The sequence below is a fragment of the Cryptotermes secundus genome, unplaced genomic scaffold, assembly GCF_002891405.2.
Source record: "Cryptotermes secundus unplaced genomic scaffold, Csec_1.0 scaffold1150, whole genome shotgun sequence".
NCBI lineage: Eukaryota > Metazoa > Arthropoda > Insecta > Blattodea > Kalotermitidae > Cryptotermes > Cryptotermes secundus.
In genome coordinates this window covers 2,299-21,170 of record NW_019718284.1, presented here as the reverse complement: position 1 = coordinate 21,170, position 18,872 = coordinate 2,299, and the positions used below count along the sequence as shown (strand labels likewise).

General features: G+C 39.8%; 1 protein-coding gene across 1 annotated transcript in view; it reads right to left on the bottom strand.

The window, feature by feature from the left end:
- LOC111875615 (spatacsin) overlaps window positions 1-18,275 on the bottom strand; it is a gene marked incomplete at its 5' end in the record, with an annotated part of 40,656 nt that extends 22,381 nt beyond the window's left edge. Inside the window, 8 exon segments of the mRNA XM_023871995.2 lie at window positions 1,553-1,724; window positions 4,772-4,984; window positions 6,656-6,809; window positions 7,426-7,598; window positions 10,760-10,983; window positions 15,662-15,839; window positions 17,638-17,757; window positions 18,085-18,275. Of these exon segments, the coding sequence (XP_023727763.2) occupies window positions 1,553-1,724; window positions 4,772-4,984; window positions 6,656-6,809; window positions 7,426-7,598; window positions 10,760-10,983; window positions 15,662-15,839; window positions 17,638-17,757; window positions 18,085-18,275 (1,425 nt within the window).
- Window positions 18,276-18,872: the final 597 nt, after the last annotated feature.

Genomic DNA, 18,872 nt, shown 5'->3' with positions numbered 1-18,872 from the left:
CTAGTGTAGCACTGCAGTAACAGTGGAACAGATCATGGCAACAGATCTCTCCAGAAGTGATAGGCAAAAGATTTAAAAACTGCTCCATTTCTGATGGAACAGATGTTAGGGAGAGGTAGGAGGAAGTATGGATTATTCACAGTGAGCATGAGAATGTGAGGCAGAAGATGGGAGTTCTGGAGACACTGAGACCATGACAGATGACAGGAGAACAGAGTAAAATTGAAGAAACTAGTGACTTCAACAGGGAAACTAACTCAATAAATGTCACACAGAACAGGTTTTCTAACATCTACTTTCTCCCACATGTTTGTAATAAGAGTATGTAAAAGTATGAAATTAATTCATAACATTAACTTTCCTGAGCACACATTTCCTAGTGCAGAGTCATCTTACATTTGGAATCATCTTCCATCTAGGTAGATATGAAAATCCTCTGAAAAAGTAGATACTGTTATAAATTATTAAATTGAAAAAACTGGTCTACTTGGGAAATTATCATCCCTGTGTTGATTCTTGAAGTTTTTCCAAATTCTGATCTTGAGCTTATCTTGAACTAAAAAAAGTCATTCTCACACATACCCTGAGTTTTACCTTTTTTATTTATCACAAGGAACATAATTTTAATTATGTTCTGTGTTCAAAATGCTTATAAAAGCTGGCAGTAATTTAATAATTTAGTTTTTACTTGTATCTTATAAACTACTGTTAATATAATTTATGATATAACTGCATTCTGACACCATACAACTTGATTTTAATTTCACTCAAAAATGCTAACACCATAGAAAAGAATCAGTCTTGTGAAGCCAATAGTCATTTGTCTGGTCAAGAAATTTTCTGCCTTTCATGAAACCCAATTATTATCATGTTCATAAGAGTCCATCAGTGGACCTTATTCTGTGGAAGATGAATCCAATCCACATAATAAACACTGCTTCTTTAAAATCCATTTAAAAATTATCTTCGTAGCTAGTCCTATGTCTCCTGAATGTTCTCTTCCTCTCAGTTATTTTTTGGACTAAAATTCTGTACGCATTTTAAATCAGCCCCATTCATCTACATGTCCCACCAATCCAATTATTTTCCATCTGACCACCCTAACATAACGGAAACTGTACCTTGAAGGATCAACATGTGCCGTACAGTAAAGGTTAATGTCACAGGCAGGGCTTAACAGTAATTCTGTCTTATCACAATATGCAATTCAAATATTGCTTAACAACCAATACCTATATTCAAAGACAGTGGCTGACAATATATTCTTCTTTACTTTCTTTTTATTGCTGCTGGGGTGGGACTAAGTCCCTTGTACTGTGGCCACTTCTGGCCTATTGTACCAGCCCCAGATGATAGGTGAGGGTGACTGTGGAGCTATTGGTGGAATGAAGACTGGCAGGGGAAACTGAAGTCCTTGGAGAAACCCTGCCCCAGTGCCACTTTGTCCACCACAAATCCCACTTGACCAGACCCGGGATCGAACCCGGGCCACCGCGGTGGGAAGCCAGCAACTAACGGCTTGAGCTATGGCGCAGCCTTATTCTTTACTTACTTCCACTTGATGAAACAGAAGATAACCTCACTGACTGCAGAGCCCTTCGTTTGTAGGTGCCACTGGATTTACTTCCTGGCTCTGACAATAACATCCTGTGTTCCGCATTCAGTTGGTATGGTGTCATTTCTCCCTCTGCCAGACTCATACAAGTCCACAGGAGCTGTAAATCCTGAAACAAATAAATATTAAACAGATTACCCTATTCTACTATTGGAGTCTTATAGCCATTTCCACAAAACTGTCGTCTAGCTAATTAGCAAACTAACTAGTGAACTAACCAACCAACTACAGTAAAACCTGACGGTACAATAATTTATGACATTTCTAAAAAATTCTCATTGTAACAGATACTCATAACATCCAAAAATTGTTGAAAGACATAGCTGCAAGCTTAATTATGTATAATACTGTCACTGGAGCTGTGTGTGGGGCTGCATCCACCCCTTCTAGACCGTTTAAGGCACATGTTGTTCAAGAACCCATGAAAAACATCCCAAATGGCTGTGCATATAAACCAGAGCTGTGGAATTCGTGGAAGGAAATAAGAAAGTAATTCAGTGTAGGCTTAGAGAAGATGAGGGAAGACAGTCAAGATGGCTGAGCAGTTGCTTTACAATGGGATAACAAGTGGACAAAGAACTGGCATCATGATCATAAATGACTAATGATGGCGAGAAAATAACTGCTTCAAGTAGGTAAGTCAGATCAAAGATGGATCGAGCATTGCAAGCAGTTTTCGAACAGTTGAAAGAACTTGGGGACATAAGCAATGGTGAAGACCAACTGGCAGCCTGAGAGAAGAACAGTTACAAACAGACATGACCAGTAGCCAAGAAAAACAAAAATTCAAAATATGTAGGTCATTTCACAAATAATGAACACAATTTTTTGTTTACATCCATGTTTTCTTTTTAATATCTCTTTACAGTCCTTCAATATAGTCCCCCTGCTTCTCAATGACCGAGTCCCAATGTGTGGGAAGCTTTACTGAACAAAATAACACGCTTCTTTCTCAAGCCCTGAACTGTAACTGACATGAGGCTCACTGTCGTTGTGTCATCTAATCCGCAGTGTTGCCAACCTGTGCATTATTTATGAAATGACCCACGTATGTGCCATCAGGGCTGGCCAGAACAAATTCAGAGAAAGACTAACAGACACGCTAGACAAACAGTTAAAGGACGTCATGACAGTGGTAACCAACAAGCCCAGAATCTTCAAGAATCCAGCAATGATGTGGAAGTGACTCGCCATGGTCTGAAGGCCACATCCTGGGAGTTCATGATGCAGATGGCAACAGAGAAGGCCAAGGCAGGAGAAACACAGGGACCAGCACCACTACAGTGAAGACACCGTAGGCGGATGGATCCACATCCTGGACAGTGTTTCACTGCCAGGTCAATGCCGTGGCTGATCAAAATGGTTGAGCAGTCTACAAAGAGGCAATTCTGGAGGGCCAAGCTACCGACATCCATCACAGTGTCCCAACTGGGAGTGACATACAAGGAGATCGCTGGGACCATGAAGTGCTGATGCAGAGACCACAAGCTGGCATTGGGCATTTTAAGATTGAAACTTGATATACAATAACTTTTAATATATCTTTTAATACTTTTAATAACTTGAACACAAAGCTGTCAATATATAATATATATTTTTAATATAACCTAGGTATACTTTTAAAGGTAAAGCTGTCCCTGTGCTCAATGAATTTATTCACTATTCCATAACGGCATATGCGGGAGTGGATACATATATACACATTTTCTTGACCTCGGCACTAGTTGGAGGTGAGTGGTCAGCTTCACACCCTGGCCACTTTACCCCCGGGGAAAGATCCCCCAGTACCCACTGAATAAGACGTAGGGTGGACCCTGGGTGGACGATGTGGAGAAAAGAAAATTCTTGACCCTACCGGGACTCGAACTCCAACCCTTCAGTCGTCCAGCCAGTAGGCAGTCGCTATACCAACTGAGCTACCCCAGTTCCTTGGTACACTTTTATTATATTTAATTTTAACACTTATACTGCAACTCAAAGCATGATCTGTATTATACTGTAGAGTATGATATGTTACAATAAATATGAATCCATATTAGGAGTTCAATGACACCAGACATATTCATATTTACTGCCTGACAATGGTCCCATGTAGACTGAAACATGTAGCATGAAATAAAAATTCAAATACTGATTGATTATAAAATCATTTGTTGTGGTGACAACTAACCTTAACTATATATATCTACCAGTGTAATGACCATTATCACCTGAGCACAGGCATACAGTGAGTTCATGAACTACAGTCTGACATATGACAGAGCAGAGCTGTCCGACTTCAAACTACTGTGGGATTGCATTTTATCTGACGTTTCTACCCACAAGCCTCATTATAAAAATATATTGTTTCAAACACTTACTTACTTACTCACTCATGAAGCTGAGGAGCTTCTTGAGGAGCCGCCAATTCTGCAGCTACTCAAGAATTTCCCAGCATTTTATGGAACCCGAAGGTTCATTACCGTGTTCACAAGAGCTCTCCACTGGTCCCTATCCTGAGCCAGATCTATCCAATCCATACCATCCCATCCTATGGCTCTAAGATCCATTCTAATATTGTCCACCCACCTATGCCTTGGTCGTCCCCGTGGTCTCTTTCTTTCTGCTTTTCCCACCAATATCCTATACACATTCCTTGTCTCTCCCATTCGTGCTACATGACCTGCCCACCTCATCCTCCTTGACTTGATCATTCTAATTATATTTGGAGAAGAGTACAAATTATGAAGCTCCTCATTATGCAGTTTTCTCCAACTTCCTGTCACTCCATCCCTCTTCGGTCCAAATATTTTCCTTAACACCCTGTTCTCAAACACCCTCAGTCTATGTTCCTCCCTTAATGTTTCAAACACAACAGTATAAATATCTGGCCTCTAATAAGCACAGTCATAAAGTCATACTGCTTCCACACTTTTCTAAGCTATTCATCAGATGTCATGACAAATCAATTAAAAAATTAAACAGAATATTTTGTGCGCTTTTTCACAAACGGTTTATTTACAAGAACTGATGCCTTTTTAAACAGCAAGGATTCATCAATTATTTTAGGGAATTGAAGAATACTGTTATGGGCAACACATAGCCCACATGATATGGTTTGCACAGCCCTACCTCAGACAACTAACAATGTAGAACACAGATATTGAAGTATGTTACCTCATTGCGATGGCTGAACATTTCTTCTAGTCTACTTGCAGTAGCCACATCTGCCTGATCCAGCAACCTGCCAATTAACATATTTAGGCGAGTAATTTGTTCTTCATCAGTTAATGGTTCACGTGGTATTCTGGGAACTTTCTGAAGCTCTCTTCTTAAATTACAGAGCAACTTAGATGCTGCTGTAGTGGGGATATTCTGCAGCAATGTCTCCTGTAAAGAACAGTTGTTGCACTATGATACAGGAACACATGACCGTGCCACAGCTCAAGCGGTTAGTCACTGGCTTCCCACCGCAGCGGCCCGGGTTCAATCCCAGGTCTGGTCAAGTGGGATTCGTGGTGGACAAAGTGGCACTGGGGCAGGTTTTCTACAAGTACTTCAGTTTCCCCTGCCAATCTTCATTCCACCAACTGCTCCACAAACATCCTCACCTATCATCTGGGGCTGGTACAATAGGCCAGAAGTGGCCACAATACAAGGGACTTAGTCCCATCCCACTAGCAATAAAAAAAATGATATAGGATGTGAAGCGCTGATGATTCAACTGATTCAGGGCAGGCTTTATGGCAGATTCTTGTTAACACTTCCACAAAGAAAGAGGAACTTCCTGACTAGCTGAGTGATTATTAGCTAATAGGTGGAGTAAAAGCTAAAGACCAAGGAAGTTGTAAACAGCATTTTGTACATTGAGAGGTGAACTTTCTACACAATATTCTGGAATGAATATGAAGGGAGAAAATAAAAAAAAAGGACATAAAGAAAGTAGAACACTACAAGGAAATGTTTAAAAATTAAAGACAAAGTCACACAAGCATGTGTTACATATGTATGACAACAGTATTAATTTGAGAGTATCAAAATTATGATGGTAAATAAATGACCATTGGAAATACCAAGGATCACATGGTCACACCAAGTGGTCAAATGCATACAAAAGAGCACGGAGACAGTGCACAGAGATACAATAGGAGCATTTGTGGTAAGACACACAAAAGTAGAGAATACTTTGTCACTGGAAGATGACCCACCCAGCACAACATCAGTGGATGTTGATGATGATGATAACATAAAATACAACTGAGATGAGGGAGGGATGGGACAGCAATGTATTTTAAGTAGATTCAAAAGGGTTCTGATGATGGTGGATGGCACACAGAATTACTGGGGTTTTGGACTTTTTCCATCATCCAGAATTCTAGGTAATAGAGGACACGACGTTTCGGAAACTGGATCTGATTCCATCCTCAGGTGAGAAAGGAAGACACCTACTCAGTTGGGCCCCTTAGAAAGAGCTGATCTCAATCACTGGACAACTCCTGTCAACTTTACCCAGCTATTTCAACATAGCCTAGTCCTATATGTTGAAATAGCTGGGTAAATCTGACAGTTGTCGTCCAGTGATTGAGATTAGCTCTTTCTAGGGGGCCCAACTGAGTAGGTGTCTTCCTTTCTCACCTGAAGACAGAAACAGATCCAGTTTCCGAAAAGTCGTGTCCTCCATTACCTAAAATTCCGGATGATGGAAAAAGTCCAAAACTCCAGTAATTTAATGTATTTTAAGTCTCCTTTTGCAAAAACAAATTAAACTTTCAAACTACTAATATTTAAAATAGTGTTTTTTATTTAAAGATAATGGAAATCATGCATTTTTTGAGATCAAGAGAATGGAAGAGAAAAGGAAATAAAATAGAGAGTAATTGATAAGGACAAGTGCAGAAGAATGTAGCAGGTAAGTAAAAGAAATGTTTTGAGAGATGAACTATTGTAACTGACAAGAGAAGGCACTTGGAAATGAAACTGATACCATGCAGGGCAGTCCCATTGCATGACACACATACAAAGCTCAAAAAACTAAACTAAACCACATGGAGTTGTAGTCACCTCCAATTCTGTGTCCACTTGTAATAAACATTTCCACATTTCCATTTCCATAACATCTTCTTCATAGTTCATATCAGATGAACAGTCACTGTGCATTTCTCCATGTTCCTGGATCTCTCTCTGCCATGTTAGAGCCATTTTCAATATGTGGTACCTTTCAACAATTTAGCAAATTATTCACATCATTTCACACAACTCTTTCTTTACTAAAATGCATCTTGGAGTGACAGGATGGGACAGTGTGGACCAAATTGATCTGGCTCAGGACAGGGACCAGTGCAGGGCTCCTGTGAGCACAGTAACAAACCTTCAGTTTCAATAAAGTGTTGGGAAATTCCCGAATAGCTGCGTGACTGCCAGCTTCTCAAGAAGGGCTCAGCTCGATAGCATTAGTTAGTTACATGATTTTCATTTCCTCAGGTTTACATTGTCTTGATTTTATATTTATTTCAGAGGGGGGGGGGGTTCCCTTGAAAAGTGTAAAATCAAGACTTCACTGTATCTATCAACATTCTGGAAGAATGAGCTACCTCCCTCTTCTACCCTGAAGATGGTGGAAGCACATTTCTCTGAAACAATGGTAACTATCTCTGAGACCACAGAGGGCCATATCCTAGTGGACAGCCATCTGCATAGTCAAGATGGTGAGAACTGAAATCTCACCTCAGTAAAATTTGATCTGGACATGAAGAATCTCACCCTACCCCCTTGTTTTAAAGATAATATAGTGAAATACTATAAAGTTTGTAGCTTCATTATATATGAATTACCTCTCTTTATGTGATGATGCCTTTTCTGAGTGTTCTTTGAAAAAATCAACAGCACGTTTAGGACTAATTCCAGCTTCACGAAATGCTTGTTGGCATCTGTACCAAAAAGCAGTACCATCACCTTCTGACTGGTGGCTCACCATGTGATCTTGGTTCTCGAATTCATGTGACCACTGTAACATACCAAGAACAAAATTATGACTTTTATCTTGAAACTGGTTAACTGTCATGGGTTTGATCTGTGCAGTGGCTCAGACTCAACTGGTACCTATGCTTTCAATTCATCCCAGTGCCTTCCCCGACAACTCTAACACAGATGTTTTCCTTTCTTCCCCCTACCTGTGTGCGCATGGGAGCTGCATTCATGGCCTGGACTGAACTGTAGCAACAACAAGCCAGTTGAGGGCATCCAGTCAAAACACTGGTTTGGATGCACCAGAATGTTGGTGTTCTGTTCTGAATTATATTCGGTTGGGGCAGTCCAAATCTGCTTGATACACACCGCTCTCAACTTCAGAGTGTTTTCTGGTTATTATTATTATTATTATTATTATTAGAGGAGGTGGGTTTCCCCATGCACTTAGACCAGTTATTGGTCCATTGTGCATCCCCCTTTAATTTCTACTGTCGCCATACCCTACCGGTACTGGTGCGTGCTATCAGCCCCGTTCAGCCAACGAGGTCAGCCCTCAGTACCTGATATTTCCCCCATCTACCAGAGGCATTGGAAACTACTTGGGCGGGAAACTTGTTGCCTAATTTAGCTCAGAGGTCTCCTAGAGACATGAGGATCTTTTACACGGTGTAAATCTACGGCACGGGACCCACGGCTTAAAGTATCTCCCAGAGGACTTGTACCCTGAATTTTTCCGCCCTTAAAAATTCCACGACCTCTGCCAGGTTTGAAGTGTTTTCTGGTTACAACATCAGCTGACCACTTTCCCCTGGTGCTCCTGAAAGCATTTGCTTGTTCACATTTACTGCTTTATATGTCTCTTTTCACTTTCCTTAGCCATGATGTTTTTTGTTAGTGGTTACATAAGCTTGAACTATATTAATATTTCAATAATTACAATTGTAGCCATATAGGTATATTCTATACATACATGGCCTTTTTTTGTTTTGTATATTTCTTCTTGTCTCTTTTTTAATACATACATGCAACCAGGGTATAAAGCTGACCACTCACCTCTATCTAATGCCAAGGTCAAAAATGATGACAACAGAGGGTTTAACCCTTCAACACCCAGTGGTGGCTATATGTACCACCTGCCTTAACATACTAAAACTTCTCATTCTGCCCAAGATTTGTGTGTCCCTTATGGTTCTCAGATTATGATATTAAACTGCAAATAATAAAGGATGTAAATCCACAATTATCGAATCATTACACCTACATTATTAGAAACACTCATAAATATTGTGACGTGTTGCACTATGCAGGACACCCTTTCCCCCGCCAGCGGTGACGTAACACCATCAGAGCGCTGTCGTTACTAGGGTAGCAGGCGAGTCAACACTCCTTCCCCTACCCCGCCTCTCCCCACGGTGATGTAACACGGGATGCTGCCGTTGCTACACAGCAGGAAACAACTCCTGACAGCGTTGCTAGCAACACGGCGCCAGACAACAGTGGTGCCTATTACGTGGCTGTTTTCTGTGTTGTCCGGGACGAGGCTAAATAAGGAGCAGCGAAGACTACTCACAGTTAGTTCTCAAGTTCTCGAGTTCACGAGTTATAGTTCTCAAGTTCTTGAGTTATGAATTCATGAGTTAGTTCTCGAGTTATGAGTTAGTCAGGAAGTCAACCAGTCAATTGTTAGCATTTGCAGTGTAATATTTGAGATACTGCAGATAGCAGTAATTGTGAATCTGTAAATTGTGTGATTGTAAGAGCGAGTGGAATAAATTCGCTATATCAAATACAGCGTGAAGTTATTTGTCGCGTTATACACTAAACACGTGACAATATTCTATAGAAGATTTTAAAATTTCATTAAGTTATGAATACTGGGACAGTATTTTTAGGAATGATAACATGGATGTAGATTTGTTATTTAATATGATTCTGAGTAACTATCTAAGAATATTTTACACAAGTTTTCATCTCAAAAAAGTAACTGAGAGAGTTACTACTGGATAACACCTGCCATAAGGATTTCCTGTAACCATAAAAAATATCTATAGGGATTTTAATGATATAAACATGAAAAGTATTACACTCAACACTCGATTATCCAGGGGCGGATAAACCGGTTTGTGGCTTAACCAGGGCTACTGGGTTCTTCTTTGAGGCTTATATGTTGTTTAATATTCATTCACTTTTGTTTCACAGGGTGAGTTGTAACACTATTTTCGCACTAGTGTGAACCGAGCTCTGCATTTTTTGGTCCTGTTATGCTAACACAATGTTCTAGGGTATGGGTGAAAGAATGCAAGGATTTGTGGAAAGTTTCAAGGACAGATACACCGCCCCAGTTGGTCTCTTTGTATCGATCTTCAAGTGCATTAGCAAAATGTCAGGGTGTAAAAGGTAGTGTGTTGTGTTAAGTATTCAACAGAAACTCGTGTGAGCCGGGCTTCGAAATGTTAAGCAGTGACGAAATCGTAAGTTCTGTGGGGGTGCAGCCAGAAGAGTGGAAAGAAAGTGAGAATGAGGAAGAGGTGGACAGTGCTGCTAGTAAGAAAATATCACATGGTGCTGCTCTTAATCATTTGGAATCCTTACTAGACTATCTTGAGAGTGAAGAGAACAGATTATTAAGTGACAAGCTAATATTACGCAGGCTTCGTACAGATATCCGTAAAAAGGAAAATGCTGCGAAAAAGCAAACGACAATATTAAATTTTCTTAAGTGTTAAGTGTGAATATTCATAAAAAGTGTTGAATGTCGTTGAACGCTGTGATTGAAATAACTAATTCATACTTCAGTGTAATGTAAAAAAAAGTATTAAATAGGCCATGAGGTGACATAAAAATGAGGTTGAATAAATTTAAATACAGGTAGGCCTATAGTATTATGAAGGTACAGTATTACAGTACTACTTTTAATAAAATTTGTCTTAACTGGGTTTTTGATTAATCATGATTTCCATCCCCACCATTATCCCGGATAATCGAGAGTTGAGGGTATTTAGTTCATTATACTAAATAAATAAATATGCAGGTATTTGTATGTACTATACCTTCATCCATCATTATATATCTTGGGTAATCATGCCTCTATTTCCTTTAAATTAACAGAAAATTCAAGTTTAATTAAGGAATATTCACTTTCAGGAAACAGATCCCTTTTGCCACACGATGAACACACAATGCATATGTGACACTGACCTGAGCAATCATAACACAATCTTTAGGCAGTCCTACAAGAGTTACAAACTCAATGCCCTGCTGGTATCTGCCAACTTCTGTGAGCTGATCTATGCAATGCTGCAATTCTGCTTGGTATTCTGAGCAGGTCTTATTCTTACAGAGGGAAGCCCAGTCTGCGTGCAGGCCACTTCCTGACAGACACTCTGCCAGCTGAGCCAGGAGGTGGAAGTCAGGAACATTCACTGCCCACATACAAATAAAAAACAAGTGCTACAGTACTTCTGAGTATGTGCTTTCATTTACTCAGTGACATGATTTAGACACAACATCCTGTATAAACAAAGAAGTAGAAGTGTTTAACAGGAAACTATTCAAGAAAATGAAAATGTATGACTATGCAAAAGCAATGGAGACAAACTTACAAAGAGAATGCTTTACCCACTATGGACTACATATGAATAGACTAGGACAAGAACTTGTATTAAAAAAAAACTGGATTAGAAAATTTAAAATCAATTCTTACGGGACAACGGCCACCCCCCATCAGCTTGAAATGGAAAGAAGACTCCACGGATCTGAGCCCTGTTCAGAACACGTTAGACAGGAAAAGTGATGACGAATTAGAGCAAAAAGAAACCGAAGCCCAGACGTCTGGCACATGCAGAAAACATCCAATAACAAAGAAAGATGATTTTTTATGGTCAACTGGTCTAGCAAAGAGAGTAATCTAATAATTAATGACAGGAAGGCACACTACCCTCAGCAAACTAGTTATAACAAAACTACCCGGGCAACAATGGTCACAAAAGAAGCTAACCTACCAAATAGTAAAATAAATCAAGCAAACAGAGTCATAAACAGAACCAGTATTACAACAAAATCAACAAAACATAGGATATGAAAAGTATTCCACCAAAATATACGAGGACTAAAAAACAAAAGAAAAGAACTAATAAATTCCCTGTATACAGCTATTCCACATGTTATGCCTCACTGAACACAATATGAAAGAAGTGGAATTAGAACACACCCTCATAGAAACGTACAGATTAGGAGCCAAACACTGCAGACAGTCAATGGACAGCTGACCTAAGCACTCTACCGAGTGACAACCAACCTCCTGGGAGTGCAACATGATAGCTGGCAATCATTCTTTGAATTTATGAGGCTCTTGTTTTAATCCTGCCCAAAATTTGTGATCTTCAGCTACTTCATGCACTTTCTCAGTCATTTTAAGCAAATTCTAGGATAGATGATTACTGTCACTTGGAATGTGAAGCTTTCAGTATCCTGATGATGGCCACAACATGATCTCTTGAAATGGTGATAATGAACTATGAGACTACATGGTGTCACATCCCAGTCAACAGTAATCTACACAATTACCAGCATCTGAACATCAGCACAGATTCTGAGAACAGAAGTCTTTGCCATCACACAAACCACAAACACAATCTCCAATGTATGTTCGGGAACTGTAGCCAAACAGATCACACATCATACCCAAGACTGTTTCCCTCAGCTAATAGAGACCCTACATTCCATTTTGTCTAGTTCATTTTGGGTCCTGTGTGTGTGAAGCCCACACAGCCACCATTCAGTGTATGCTCTGTAGGCAACAGAGCATTTGCACTTGGTTATCTTCAGAGTCCAGAGATGCAAGACTACAGCTCCTCACCCCCTTATGCACCAGCAAATAAGAAAATTCCCCGTGCTTGATGATAATAACATTCACTGTGTGATTAAAATGTCTACTGAAAGCCAATCAGAAGTTTTGGAACTTAAAATAACTACCATTTTTTCTATTTACATCAAGAAGTATAATATTGCCCAAATGTCCAATATGAGATAAATAACGTTTCTTGCGTTATGTATAATTTTACATTTGTGCCACTATGGATCATGAGGGCAATTCTTGAAGACTGCTATGAAGTGTCTGGTGGGAGGGGTCAGATCTTACACTACATTATGGCTTGATTTCTTTTCATTTGTATTTACTTTTATAGTACCTTTGGTAAGTGTTTGGGTAGTTATAAACCATATAGTATTACTTTATGTATATGAAATTCCAAAGTCAGTTTGGAAACTTCAATGCACGAATACAATTCCTTCACATGGCCTGTTCCAAAAGAATTATGTTGGAAAGGTCAAAAAATGATGGGAGTCAAAGAACATACAAGAATGCAGAGTTAAATTCACCCAACAATGTAAGGACTGTGGTTCTCACGGTGGTGATTATGAACAATACTATCTTCTGGGATGTGATACCGTGTAGTTTGGTAGGAGCTTACTGACATTTTGGAGGAATGCAGCACCTCTTCTGAAACACTGGTAAACTTCTGCCAGACTACATTGTGTCATATTCATTGCACAATATTTTGTGTTGAATTCCAATTATTTAATAATTTATATTAATAAATAATAATTTATGCAAAGAACAAACAAAAATATGTATTACTTAGTAATGTAGTCATCAGATCACAGAGTCTAATGGTAAGATGATTGGTGACCAGTGAACTGGACAGGATGTGGAAGAAGGAAACAGTAGTGGCCTAACTTGAGCTACTGTCCTGTCATTTGCCTGAAGAAATGGAGTAAAATCATAAAAACCTCAATCAGGGTAACTGATATAGTGAGCAAAATTGAAAATGGGCACCTCTCAAATACAAGCAGGAAACATTACTGTTTGAGCCATCTTGCTCAGTAACAATTTCTTTATTAAAACCATCACAACACAACTATATTAAGGTCAGTGCCTAGTTTGGCTCTGCTACATGTTTCAGTTATTAAAAGCCATCATCAGGCAGATACATGGACTCCAACTTGTCCGTGGGAACACAACAAAATCACAAAAACCAACAACTGACTCGACGATGCAAAGCATCACACGAAGAATTTTTATTCTTGTTTTATACTATAACTTTTATTTTATATAATCTAATTTATTGTATTTTATGCCAAGTATTTTAAGATAATTAATATTATTGTATCCAATATTATTAGTACTGCAGTTCAGTGGTGTATATATGTTAGCCATGTATCTGCCTGATGATGGCTTTTAACCTTTAAACGACTAAAGACAACGTATGTCGTCTTTAAAAGAAAGTCACCGGCACGAATGACTACATATGGTGTCGCAGAGTCCGCGCGTGGCAACGTTATATAAAATTAAATTTTAAAGTAGAAAATTATGTCCTACTTACATAATTTTTGGCCACCATCTGCATGGAGTGTCTGTCTTCCCGCCTGCATCATCTGCCGGAATGTTGCCTTCGTGTGGAATTCTCAAAAAATCCGGAAATGCAGAGTCCGATTTCGCAATTCACGCACTTTGTCCGGGCGGTCTTTCGTGTCCCACGCGAAAAGCACACACGACACCTCAATTGCGAAGTATAGCAAGTCGGCCAGTGATGTGGTTTGGCCTTCTATAGTCGAGATATCTCCCATAAAACGGCAGGGGTTCGACCCCTGGCCGTTGATGGCGAGGGGGACCCCTAACAGCATGTTCCGCACAAGAGCGAGACGAAATTCTCTGTGTGACAACAGGATGTAACTGTTCAGACCAAGGAGATGGAGAAATAGCTTATTTGTCCATTTCCAGGTTCGACGACAGATGCTATAACTGTTTGCCACAGTTTGCCCACAGCTCCATCTGAATAATTATTCACACTCCTCGTGCCACGCTGGTGTCGTGCTCCCCAGGTTGCCGACGAAGATTATGGGTCTTCTTCGAAATCACTTTATGATTTGCTACCTTCAACGTCACTCTCAGAATTGTCGGTACAGGATTCTGTATCGGAGGCATTGATTAGCTGCAATATGTCAGAATATCCCAAACGACACGGACCACATGTTACGAACGAAATTTGAAATTACTCTCGACTGAACACGTCCAGCCACTAAGCTATTACGCTGTGTTAGTACGGCAACGACAACGCATGCATAAAGAATGCTAGCATGGAACTGTAGAAGAACAGTATACGTATTGTTCAGGAGAGATCTATAAACAACACGTGAGTTTATATCTCTCTTCCACTGACCACATTCAAGTTGAAGCTCGTCACATAGACTGCGATAACGTCTCTAGACTCAACATCCGGTGTTACCGTGACATGCACAAGTGTCGTCATCAGCAACTTCCATTCAGGGGTGTCCAGAACGTATGAATTCTTGCTCAGAAACAAGAAATTGCGAAAATTCTCCTTTGGTGTCAGTGCAAAAATTTTAACATGTTTTATACAATCTGTAAATTACAATATCTGATTCTATATTCTTTCGAGAAAAAAACAGCGTTTATTTCGTTCGATTATCACAGAAATAGCAGAAATAGGAGCAAAATTAGTAAGTGACTACAATTTTCACGAATCTCAAATAGCGGCCATTTAAAGAACTCCGTACCGTTGCCACAACCTAAGTTTAAAGGGCCGTAGGATAAAGGTTAATAGGCGAAACATGTAGCAGAGCCAAACTAGGCACTGACCTTAATATAGTTGGGTTGTGACAGTTTTAATAGAGAAACTGTACATTATAACACCACAGGATGCATGAAATGAAAAAAAAAAAAATTGCTCAGTAACATTTACAGCAGTGTACATCAGCACCTGAAGAAAGTAAATATTTGTTCGTTCCTGGCACTACAACCTTGTGTGAGTGTTGTTCTGCACCACGGTGCTCCTCCATAGACTCTGGAGGATTCGTAACAGCAATTTTTCCAGGTTGGGGCTGCTATTCCCATGCCAAACCCCCAACCTGGTGTGAATCGACTACGCTTGCTCTGGCCCCCTACCCCTATAATCTGTCTGGCATGGGTGGCCCTACCAGGAGCTTACACTCCTGCTGGCATAGCTCGCTGGGTCACTGGGCAACATAAACTTCCTGTCCATGATAAGCTGATAGCCCTTGAGGTAGAAAGTAAATTACCTGGCAAATGTTCAGTAAATGAAGACTCACAGAGTGTGGTAATAAATAACAGTTGATGATAGGATGAAGTGAAGCATTTTCCTAATGCAATGCAAGCCATACTGACTGCAACAGATGCAACCCAGTATCCATTGTTGAGGAATGTACCCTCCAAGTCTTCACAGGTTGTAACTGATTGCTGTAAATAATGAATAGCCACTATGAGATGATGTTCATAACCACAGTGCTCCATACCGCAAAGCCTCTGATGTTTCAAAACATCAAATGCTGGTAATATGGTCCACTAGTGAAATTCTCCCTTCCTCCCTTACACTCTCTCTTGCACATACACACACACACGTGTGTGTGTGTTACATAAAATCATTACACTGGTATATTGGCTACCGAGAAATCTGCAGAACTTCTCTGTTTTGCTACATACGAGCTGTTCAGTGCTCCTGTCGGCTTGGTATATTTTTTCTTCATTTGGGTGGTCTTGTTTTGTTATCCTTTCTATGTGCTGATCCTCATATCATCTCTGTTTCCTCCCTCACCCCTACTCATGTTTCTCATTTACCAATCCAACTCCTTCCTGCGTTTTGGGCTGAAGAGGCTTGACCCCACTCTGGCTTCAAAGTCCAAGAGACGTGCATAAAAACTGGATTTTTGTCTTGCTGCCTGTGTTACATAATTACGTTTGGTTCCTGCCTGTTGGACTATCAAGGCGCGGGGCCCACACTGTTCACTAGTGCTGAGTACTGGTAACACATGAGACTTTATGGTGTACAATGAGGTATCTGGTTTGTGTCCAATTTCATAATCTGCTAATTTCACCATGTGTGATCATGAATGTTAATATAGTTGAATGGGATTTATTCTGGGAGCTAGTCAGCCAGGGTTCACATGGTGTTCATGTAAATTTTAAATGGTTTATTCTATGTATGTTACTATAGAAAAGAAAATTAGTTGCTGTATGCAGCACTCTCAAAATACATGTGTTCATTGTTCTGCTAAGGGACAATCTGGAGCACATAAAATACTACTCTTCGCAGAAACACAATCTTTGACCATTTTGCTTAAACTTGCTTCTCCGCTTGCAATTTCTGTATCATTTAATCAGACAGTAATCTGTTTTTCTTGTGTTGATATTTGTATTCATTACTGGCATAATCTTCAAGTGTATAACATTTTTATTAAGTTGAATGAATGTATAAGGGGTGGGCCTTCTCAGTCCTTGCACCGCGACCTACAGTGATTTATTGTGCTTCCCCTTTTGATTATCCCCTCAACAATCCTGTGCTTCAAATAAAGCGTAGGATTTTGCATGTGGGGGCATCGAAATAGTCACTTGGTTCTATAAAATACTGACCCAAGTGACATAATCTTAAATAAGCTAAGGCCTCACATTCGCACAGGACATGTGTGGCTGTTTCATTTTCTTCTTGACACCTCTCACAAATGGGACTACCATTTAGTCCCAGTTTGAAGAAGTGTCCTTTAAGGTGACAGTTTCCTGTAAGTTTTGTATTAAGTTGGTTTCTATACTGAACACGTTTTATTTACTCATGGAGCTGAGCCCTTCCTGAGAAGCTGCCAATTGTGCAGCCACTCAAGAACTTCCCAGCATTTTATGGAGCCCGAAGGTTCACTGCCATGTTCACAGGAGCCCTCCACTGGTCCCTATCCTGAGCATGTTTTATTACTATATGCATCTCTTCCTTATGTAGAAATAGCTGAGCTCCTTGTCTATTAGAATCAGGAGAAGTGACTGAACTAGTAAGACCAGGTATCAATCATAATCCATACAGTCTCTAACTGGCTTCTTCCTTTTATACTAACTATAAAATACAGTTGGCTATGGCAAAGAAAATATAAATTACAAAGATCCAGATAAAGGCCTGCCTGTATACAATACTAAACACAACTCTACCCACCCCTCAAATTTATGAATTTGGCAAAATGTACGTGAAATCCCTATTTAAAGCAGAAAGACTTACATTTATCTTCATGCTGAACCAATGAGCTTTGAATGCTTTCAAGCTCTTGATGCTTCCCTTGAAGTTCTTCTTCGCAACACTCTCCATTAAAAATTCAGTGAAAGCACATAATGGGTTTTCCTGAAAGAACATACAATTCTTTAACCCACAGATTCATTACCATGCTCACAAGAGCCCTTCACTGGTTCCTATCGAGCCAGATCAATCCAATCCATACCATCCCACCCATAGCCCCATTTGTGCTACATGCAATGCCCACCTCATCCTCCTTCACTTGATCATTCTAATTACACTTGGAGAAGAGTACAAGTTATGAAGCTCCTCATTATGTAGTTTTCTCCAACCTCCCATCACTTCATCTCTCTTCAGTCCAAATATTCTCCTCAACATCCTCAGTCTATGTTAATTTTGAATATTTATAAATAATAAAATATTTTATTTACTTACAGGCAAGAAAAGCATGAAGCCCCTTGCAAGTGTTGTTATGTAACCTGCAGAAATAGTTTCATTCAGGAGTGACTCCACTTGTCGCACAGACCAAACATGTTGCTGCAATGCAGAGCTTAATTCCAATTTCAAATCAGTTGATATACGATTGCCTAAGGATGTCACAAGCCATGTACAGAAGCATGCCAATACTGATGATGGCTGAAAACAGTTGAAATAAAATTATGAGCAATCTGTTATTCCTTGGTTCAATGATGCAAGAGTTGCACAGTATCAAATGACAGGATGATTATAAGGGAAAACTGAGACTGCCTTGAAACAAAGTTCATGACATACTTCATGGCATTTGCTTGGAAGGAAGACCACAAGAGAGAAAAAAAATATTCAGACAGAATAAGCAGTTTGAAAGCAAATTTGAATACTGACCCTTTTAACTAAAAGCACAGGAGGTATTAACCTCTACACTGAACATCCACAACACACTTTGCCCTAAATGAATAACATAAGATAATGTGACACACAGGTGACAGATTATCATCATCATCATCAGTAATCTGTCAAGACGACAGGTCCACAGTCTCTTTCAAAACAATTCCTCCACTTAATGCGATCTAGAGCTTTCTCCTTCAAATGACAGTATCCTCTTCTGTCCCCAAGGTCATCCAGCATCTTCTTACGTCTTCTTCCTCATCTTCTTGTCACTTCTATCCGCCCATCTATCTTTCCTTCGATAGCTTCTTTTAGAAGGCAGTTTCTGCGTAAAACATGACCAATCCAATTAGCCTTCC